The sequence below is a fragment of the Sorghum bicolor genome, chromosome 9, assembly GCF_000003195.3.
Source record: "Sorghum bicolor cultivar BTx623 chromosome 9, Sorghum_bicolor_NCBIv3, whole genome shotgun sequence".
Lineage (NCBI taxonomy): Eukaryota > Viridiplantae > Streptophyta > Magnoliopsida > Poales > Poaceae > Sorghum > Sorghum bicolor.
The window spans coordinates 47,194,050-47,203,910 of record NC_012878.2 but is presented as its reverse complement, the minus strand read 5'-3'; the positions used below and the strand labels follow the sequence as shown (position 1 = coordinate 47,203,910).

Genomic DNA, 9,861 nt, shown 5'->3' with positions numbered 1-9,861 from the left:
CCAAGACCTCCTTTAGGCCCCATTTGGATCCAAGTGGATTTTAAGAATCTGGATAAAATAATCTGATATATTTTATTGGATTACGTGCAAGTATGTTAAAATTCACTAGAATCATACCTTGTTTGGATGGAATTCTAGTATTATAGGATTTTTTTTATACCAATTTCTTGGAATCCCATGGTAACCAAATGCTACCTTAGTTTTTGGGAGACAAACCATTTCCAAGCAATTTTGGAGGTTTTCTATCATTTGCTTCTGCTTTGTCCATAGAGAAAAGATCTAGAAGGCTAGAGGAGTGAAATAGCCTATAAAAAATACACTCTCATCTTCTAGCATCTTAAACTTTGCATACTTGTCCTTGAATATATATAGTTTGGCTTCTTTTACCATCGATGTGTGCTCATACGAGTCCTCAAGCCTCATCCATACATTATGTGACATCTCCAAGTCCTTGATTGACTACAAAACCTTGGGATCAAGAGCTTCATAGATGCACATAGAGAGCTTTATCATTCAATGGCAATAGCTCTTGATGAGGACATGACGTCTTCAAATACAACCATTGATTATAAGGTGAGCTTATTTCGATATATTGATTTTTTTTGTTTTGCTTCTAATGGATTCTTTGCTGGTTAAGTAGGGAAATATGTTTCTAATTAAGAAACTCTTTGAAATTCCATTAAATGACAAATTCCATGAATGATATGGTGTTCTTGACATTTTTCAAGATCAGCACTGAGACCAAATACATTAAGTTGCCAGCTTTTGAGCAACCCTTCTTAAGGTTTTAAACTTTGCAATAATATTTAGGCTTTATCTGTTTGGTTGGTGTTGATTGACCAGCCATGATGGATAATTTGCTGAAACTGCTCATGTTCTAACGAATAATTTTAAAATCTTGGTCTTCCCTCTAGAATAAATGTAGATATGTTCACCACACATGATCAATGATCAATCAAATGTCTCCATAACCATGGTTCTAATAAAGGTGTCAAAGTAGCTTAAAGTGCAAGAACTTGAACTCAAGAACCGATCAAGTGTTTCTAGGAGGAGGGAAGGCTGCTTATTTGTATAAGGTCCATGATCATCCTTGCAATTTGGAAACTATGGAATGACAGGGATACACAGGTTTTTAATTAGAAAGAGCATCCTCTTATGTTGCAATCCTCAAAGTTCAAAGATATTTATGAGACGAGGAATTGGGTGCTCACAATCATGGGCACAAAGGACTTGAGTCCATCCTTATGTAAAATCATGTGATCGCCTTTTGTACCAGTCTAAACTCACCCGTCGAGTGCTTGAGGTTTTTCTTGGTTAATTAGTTTTAAGCATACTCCCTCCATCATAAAATACATCTTATCAGATTCAATTTTATCCAAAAATACTTAGTCTTATAGCATATGAATACACCTCTCTTTTCCTAATACATTTTCTTTTATTCCAATACACATCTATCCCTGCATCTCTTCTTCTCTCATTGGGGGCACTTTGGTCTTTTATTAGCTATAATATTGGTATCCGTGCATAATCCCAAACTTTCAATTATTAAGAGAGAGTAAGTAGATTATTAGAGCAAATATTATAGTGGGCTATAAACCGGCTAAATGCTGAGGTGGAGAAGAGAAGAGAGGGGAGAGAGAAGAAGTAGTCTGTAAGCTTACAGCCAGCTTAGGCACAGGAACCAAGAAACTTTGTGAGAGAGATAAGTGGGGCATGCATTAATAGTGAATAGCTAACTATTGTATTAGTGGGCTGGGAGAAAGCTGCAAAGAACCTTACAACCAGCAAGTGAGTTGTATTATTAAACTTGCTCTTAGATCTCCTGTTAGTTTTCCAAAGAAAACACAAAAGATGTGTATGGGTAAGAGAGGGGGGGGGGCACGAGAGAGATTCCCAAAATCGCCCGGCCACTAAACTGCAAGACGCAGAAAGTCATCAATTCGTTGTATCCACATTTCTCCACATATATCTGTCAAGAAAGGCACCACCGAGATTTCAACACTAAACTACTAAGTAGTACGTATCATCAGGTGCAAAGCCTCCCAGCCAGGTTGCATCAGCGCGCGCGCCTATAAATTCCTCCGGAGCCCTATATATCTAGGCCCATCAGTACTAGTCCCATGCATGCATGCTCAAGTCAGCTAATAAGCTAGCTAAAGCTACTACATCTCGGCTGCAATAATCCATCCATCAGATCGACCGACGAAAATGCTTGCGTCGTCGCCGTCGAGCGTGAAGATGGCGTCGGACGGGGTGTGGCAGGGCGAGAACCCTCTCGACTTCGCGCTGCCGCTCCTCGCCGTGCAGATCGCCGTCATACTCGCCGTGACGCAGGGCCTTGCCCTCGCGCTCAGGCCACTGCGCCAACCTCAAGTTGTCGCCGAGATTCTGGTATATATAATAATCCAGTTTCATTTCTCTTCTCTACATGCGTAATGTTGTTTTAATTTGGAGAACCGGAGATAATTCACTACTAGCATGGTTTTTTTTTAACAAAAACCTCACTCGATCGCATGCAACAGCAAAAACGGATACAAACAGAAAATTTGTTTTTTTAAACACCATGACACTGTTTTCATAAACATCATAACCACCCAATTCGGCTCGCCCAGGCTTTGTGTTTGTTATATTTGTACAACATATATACAGTATGTTTCTTTACAGAACATATATATATATATATATATATATATATATAGTACCATGCATGCATGATCCGACCAGAAGCATATAAGTGATCATTTTTATGGATATAAGAGCTTGTTTGGGCAGGACTTTTCTCTAGCTTTGCCTCTAGCTTCTCTAAAGAAGTCCTGCTAAACGTTTTTCTAAAAAAATCATTTTTTAGTAAAAAAGAGATGAGCCGGAGCCGGAGCCGAAGCCATTTTAGCAAGCCATATTTTGTGACTTCGCTAAAACGGCTCCGGCTCCTGGAAGCCCCTTATAAGGAACCCTGTCAAACAGGTTCTAAATCTGTGCGAATGTTTTATGGAGTGATGGTTTATGGGCTGGGAAATCATGAAATCGATCTTTTGAAAAATAATACAAATCTGTCAGCAGTGAAAAACTAAGGCCTTGTTTAGATGTGAAAAGATTTTGGATTTCACTACTATAGCACTTTCGTTTGTTTGTGGCAAATATTGTCCAATTATAGAGTAACTAGGATCAAAAGATTCGTCTCGCGATTATAGGTAAACTGTGCAACTAGTTTTTATTTTCGTCTATATTTAATGCTTCATGCATGTACCGAAAGATTCGATGTGACGGAAAATCTTAAAAACATTTTGGTTTTTGGGTGAACTAAACGAGGTCTAACTGCTCATATAAGCCACACTATGCCTCAAAAAAAAAATTATAAGCCACACTAAGGCCACATGTCGAACCATTCCACTGAGCACACACACATGTCCCCATCCGTATTTGCATGCTTTTGCTTTCCTCCTCCATTATAGGAGGATCTAGTATGCTCGTGTTGACCATATGCATGCCCTAAACCAGAACAAGTCATCATTTTCTAGACCAGGCAAGTCAGTTCGTGTAAAAAAAAACAGCAGTTCCTGTTACTGTTACCATTATTCCGTTACCTCTCGAGCTGAGTTGAGCTAAGCATGGCATCACGAGTCACCATGGCAACAAAAATGATCAGTGTGCTTGCTTATATTGATGGCAACGACCAACACGGCTCCTCCTCCCTCCCTCCCTCCTCACACAATGCTTGGAGACTCACTCGCCCATGCTTTGTGTTTGCTATATTTGTACAACATATATACAGTATGATTTTTTAGAGAACATATATACAATATTTGTACAACATATATACAGTATGATTTTTTAGAGAACATATATACAGTACAGTATGTTATACCATGCATGCATCTGATATGACCAAAAGCATATAAATGATCATTTTTATGGATATAAATTAATATGCGCAAATATTTCATGGAGTGGTGGTTTATGCGCTGGGAAATCATGAAATCGATCTTTTGAAAATGATACAAATCTGTTAGGAGTGAAAAACTAACTGCTCATGTAAGATCATCCTCAATGAAAATTTTATGACGCAGCTTTCAGCATCTATATTTTTTTTATTTCCAAAGCATCTATATTTTAGAAACTGTACAGAAGAGTCACTCGCATGAAACTTTTATCATCTTTCTATTCATTAATATGGTGTCATATCGGCATATTTAATGTCTATAAAACTCTATTAAAACTGACCTAAACCACACTACGGCCACATCTTAAACCATTCCACTGAGACCAGTCTCAATGGACACAGTGTCACTGCATGGTGGGGAAGTGCAATTTTGCTGACATGTCGTACTAATAATTGTACATGACATCTTGATGAAACCTCCACTGAGACTGGCGTGAGCACACACATGTCCCCATCCGTATTTGCATGCTTTTGGCCTTGTTTAGTTCGCAAAATTTTTCAAGATTCCCCGTCACATCAAATCTTGCGGCACATGCATGGAGCATTAAATATAGATGAAAACAAAAACTATTTGCACAGTTCATCTGTAAACCGCGAGATGAATCTTTTGAGTCTAGTTACTCTATAATTGGACAATGTTTATCAAATAAAAACGAAAGTGCTACAGTGCCGTTTTTCACCATTTTTTGCGAACTGAACAAGGCCTTTGCTTTCCTCCTCCATTATAGGAGGATCTAGTATGCTCGTGTTGACCATATGCATGCCCTAAACCAGAACAAGTCATCATTTTCTAGACCAGGCAAGTCAGGTCATGTTAAAAAAACAGCATAGTTCCTGTTACTGTTACCATTATTCTGTTGACCTCTCGAGCTGAGCTGAGCATGGCATCACGAGTCACCATGGCAACAAAAAAACGATCAGTGTGCTTGCTTATATTGATGGCAACGACCAACATGGTGTAGGGCGGCATCTTGCTGGGGCCATCGGCGCTGGGTCGATGGGGCGCCTTCCGCCGCGTCGTCTTCCCGCCATGGAGCACCGCGGCGCTCGACACCGTGTCCGGCCTCGGCCTGCTGCTCTTCCTGCTCCTCGTCGGCCTCGAGCTCGACTTCCGCGCCGTGCGCCGCGCGGGCCCGCGCAGCGTGGCCGTCGCCGCGGCGGGCATCGTGCCGCCGTTCCTCGCCGCGCCGGGCCTCGTGCCGCTGCTGAAACTCGCCCTCCCGCCGGCTCCTCACCATGCGGCGGGCTTCCTCCCGCTCTGCGTGTTCGTCGGCGCCGCGCTCTCGGTGACGGCGCTGCCCGTGCTCGCGTGCATCCTCAAGGAGCTCGGCCTCCTCAGCACGCCGTTCGGCGAGACGGCCATGGCCGCGGCCGCGGTCAACGACGTCTTCGCGTGGGCGCTCCTCGCCCTCGCGCTCGCCGTCTCCGGCGGCAACAGCGGCGGGCCCAAGGGCACCCCGCTCGCCCCGGTCTACATCCTCGCGTCGGGTGCCGCCTTCGTGGCGCTCATGCTGTGCGCGGTCCGCCCGCTCATGGCGCGCCTGGCGCGCCGCGCGGGCAACGACTACGAGCGCGCCGCCGCGCTGCTGGCCTCCTCCTCCTCCCCCGGAGCCGTCGTGGCCTCCGCCCTCCTCGCCGGCGCGGTGACCGACGCCATCGGCGTGCACCCGGTGTTCGGCGCCTTCGTCTTCGGGCTGTCCGTGCCCCGGGAGGGCGGCCTCGCGGAGCGCGCGCGGGAGAAGGTGGCGCCGCTGGTGTCCGGGCTCATGCTGCCGCTCTACTTCGCCACCAGCGGGCTGCACACCGACGTGGACGCCGTCCGTGGCGCGGCCGCGTGGGGCATGGTCGCGCTCGTCGTCGCCGTGGCGTTCCTGGGGAAGTTCGGCGGCACGTTCGCGGTGGCCACCGTGACCGGCATGGCGAGGCGCGAGGCGGCCGCGCTGGGCGTCGCCATGAGCGCCAAGGGGCTCGTCGAGCTCATCGTGCTCAACATCGGCAAGGAGAGGAAGGTGCGCCGGCGGCTACTTATACTTTGCAGGTTGCTTCTGACGACAGTATAATTAATCAATCGAGAACGAACATGCTGGTGATGGATGAGTGCAGGTGCTGGACGACACGACGTTCGCCATCTTCGTGATCATGGCGCTTACGACGACGGTGCTGGCGACGCCGTTCATGACCGCGCTGTACCGCAGCACGCCGACGGCGACAAACCCCGGGACCGACGGGATGGAGACGGAGCTCAAGGGCGGCGAGGCCTGTCCGGCCTAGTAGCTCTAGCTGACAGGGCCAGGGTGGCTCACAAGGATTCATCACCGTTTGTTGTATAGTACTGGTATATTACTATATATGTAGTATGTACTCCGTATAGTACTACTATGCAGTATGCTACTATGCTTTGTGTGGCGGCAGGTGATTGTAACAATCTGCTTAGTTTGTCGTGTCTCGTGTGGTGTGTGTTTGCAATAGCCGCAGTTGATAATCATCCGTGCCTACATCAATTTTCTCATTCAGTTATGTACAATCACTACTAAACAGGCCTTTGGTCACTTGCCCAAAATGAACAATAATCTCGGTCAAAACAGAGTCCGGGACAAAAACATATCAACCGGGACAAAAGCCTAGCCTTTAGTCCCGGTTGGTACCACCAACCGGGATTAAAATCTTTTGTCTCGGTCCGTCCCACCGGCCGAGACTAGTGTTGGAATTTAGTCCCGGTTTTTAAAAGGAATCGGGACTAAATGTCCCTCCCCATATTTGAACTCTTCTTCCCGTGGCCGAGCCCATCGATCTTCACTCTTTTGCTGTGTTCTTCTTGGAGTTGCTTGTTCTAGCTTGCTCTCATCTCCGGCTATTGATTCATTTCATCGTTTCTACACCGTCATCGACTTGTTAAGAGGTCATTAGCTTCATCTTCTCAACATTTAGAAGCGGCGTATGTAATTTCCTAGTGTTATGTATATTATTTTTTATTTTATGGTTTTTTAAGAGGTTATTAGCTTCATCGCCATTTCAAAAGCGACGCGTTTTTTTAGAGAAATAGTGGTAATATGTTTTTTATTTTAATTAGTTTAGAAAAAAAATAAAAACATATAATACTTTAATTTGCAATTTTTGACCGATTTAGTTAGTTAATTATAACTAGTATACATACCACATTTCATGATTATTTAAGAAAAAAGAGAATTTTTGTGCTTTTTTAATTTAGCTTGTTTAGAAAAATTAGAAATATAGAATTTTAGGTTTTTTGTTACTTTAATTTCTCTATTAAAAATAAAAACATATAATACTTTAATTTGCAATTTTTGACCGATTTAGTTAGTTAATTATAACTAGTATACATACCACATTTCATGATTATTTAGGAAACTAGAGAATTTTTGTGCTTTTTTAATTTAGCTTGTTTAGAAAAATTAGAAATAGAGAATTTTAGGTTTTTTGTTACTTTAATTTCTCTATTAAAAATTAAAAACTTATAATACTTTAATTTGCACTTTATGACATGGTTAATTAGTTAATTATAACTAGTATGCATGCCACATTTCATGATTAGTTAGAAAAACCAGAAATAGAGAATTTTAGGTTATTTGTTACTTTAATTTCTTTATAAAAAATTAGAAACTTATAATACTTTACATTGCAATGCAGACAATGACACGTCATTGGATGTACAATGTCGATCGCCGCTCCAAAGAATTCATTGATGGTGTGCATTATTTCTTAAGAGTGGCCGAGGAAAACAAGCGTGATGGATTCATATGTTGCCCATGTGCCTTGTGTCAGAATTTGAAGGAATATTCTAGCTCTAGAAATATTCACTCACATTTGTTGAAGTCGGGTTTTATACCAAACTATATTTGTTGGACCAAGCATGGAGAAAACGGGATAATGATGGAAGAAGGTGAAGAAGAACAGTTGGAGCCTGACGACATTATTGCTCAATACGGTGACTTCGGTGATATAGCAATGGGAGAAGCTGAAGATGAGGTAGATGCAGAAGGCGCACCTGTTGAAGATGATGCTCTTGGTGATATAATTCGTGAGGCACAAAAAGATTGCGAAAGTGAAAAAGAGAAGACAAAGTTTGACCACATGTTAGAAGATCACAAGAAATTATTATACCCATCTGCCCAGGATGGGCAAAAAAAACTGGGTACAACACTAGAACTGTTAAAATAGAAGGCACAGAATGGTGTATCCGATAAGGCATTTGGGCAATTACTGAAGATCCAAAAAAATGCTGCCAAAGCCTAATGAACTGCCCACTACTACGTACGAAGCAAAACAGATCGTCTGTCCTTTGGGATTAGAAATCAAGAAGATACATGCATGTCCTAACGACTGCATCCTATACCGTGGCAAGGACTACGAGAATTTAGATGAATGCCCCTTATGTAAAGCATCACGGTATAAGATCAGGCGAGATGACCCTGACGATGTTGAGGGGGAAGAACGTCCCAGAAAAAAAATCCCTGCAAAGGTTATGTGGTATGCTCCTATAATACCACGTCTGAAACGTCTTTTTAGAAATAAGGACCATGCAAAATTATTGCGGTGGCATAAAGAAGACCGTAAAGTAGACAACATGTTGAGACACCCTGCTGATGGGTCCTAGTGGAGAGCAATAGACAGGGAATTTCCAGAGTTTGCAAAAGACACAAGAAACTTAAGGTTCGCTTTAAGTACGGACGGTATGAATCCTTTTGGTGAGCAAAGCAGTAGTCATAGCACTTGGCCTGTTATACTATGTATCTACAACCTTCCTCCATGGTTATGCATGAAGCGAAAATTCATTATGATGCCGGTGCTGATCCAAGGCCCGAAGCAACCGGGCAATGACATTGATGTCTATCTAAGGCCATTAATTGAAGAACTCCTTCTTTTATGGAGTGAAACAGGTGTTCGTGTGTGGGATGAGTACAAACAGGAACACTTCGACCTACGAGCACTGTTGTTTGTGACAATCAATGATTGGCCTGCTCTAAGTAATCTTTCAGGGCAGACAAACAAGGGATATAATGCATGCACACATTGTTTTGATGACCTTGATAGTATATATTTGAAAAAATGCAGAAAGGTCGTGTACCTTGGGTATCGTCGATTTCTTTCTATGAATCACCCAGTTAGAAAGAAAGAAAAGCATTTTAAAGGTAAGGCAGACCACCGATGCAAGCCTCGTAATAGAACTGGAGAAGATGTATTTGAGATGGTTAAGGATGTGAAAGTAGTTTTTGGTAAGGGACAAGGCAGCCAACCAGTTCCAAAAGATGCAGCGGGTCATGCACCCATGTGGAAGAAAAAGTTAATATTTTGGGAGCTACCCTATTGGCAAGTCCTAGAGGTCCGGAATGCGATCGACGTCATGCACCTAACAAAGAATCTTTGTGTGAACCTTCTAGGATTCATGGGTGTATATGGTAAGCCTAAGGATTCACTTGAAGCACGACAAGACTTGCAACGCATGGAAGAACGAGACAACATGCATCCAGAGAAGACAGATGATGGACGCCAATATTTAAGACCTGCTAGCTACACTCTTAGCAATGAAGAGAAAGAAATCATGTTTGAATGCTTAAGCAGCATCAAGGTCCCATCTGGATTCTCCTCTAATATAAAAGGTATAATTAATGTGCCTGAGAAGAAATTTCTGAACTTAAAGTCGCATGACTGCCATGTGCTTATGACGCAATTGCTTCCAGTTGCATTAAGAGGAATTCTACCTCCACATGTACGTCTGGCCACCGTAAAGCTATGTGCATTCCTCAATGCAATTTCTCAGAAGGCAATCAATCCACTAGAACTAGCTGCTCTACAGAATGATGTGGTTCAATGTCTTGTCAGCTTTGAGTTAGTGTTCCCACCATCCTTCTTTGATATCATGACACACCTCCTAGTTCATTTGGTCAAGGAGATCAATATTC

The 9,861-nt window shown here is 43.0% G+C and overlaps 1 protein-coding gene across 1 annotated transcript; it reads left to right on the top strand.

Annotated features, from left to right (window-relative positions):
* Positions 2,074–6,461, top strand: LOC8076826 (cation/H(+) antiporter 20). The gene is made up of 3 exons (XM_002440971.2): positions 2,074–2,391; positions 4,903–5,949; positions 6,044–6,461. Exons 1-3 carry the CDS (start codon positions 2,209–2,211, stop codon positions 6,209–6,211), a joined length of 1,398 nt encoding a protein of 465 aa, XP_002441016.1. The 5' UTR covers positions 2,074–2,208; the 3' UTR covers positions 6,212–6,461.

Coding starts and splice junctions, on each gene's coding strand:
- LOC8076826 (XM_002440971.2), top strand. CDS start 2,209: ATGCTTGCGTCGTCGCCGTCGAGCGTGAAGATGGCGTCGGACGGGGTG. Junction 2,392..4,902: donor AAGTTGTCGCCGAGATTCTG/GTATATATAATA, acceptor AACATGGTGTAG/GGCGGCATCTTGCTGGGGCC. Junction 5,950..6,043: donor ACATCGGCAAGGAGAGGAAG/GTGCGCCGGCGG, acceptor GGATGAGTGCAG/GTGCTGGACGACACGACGTT.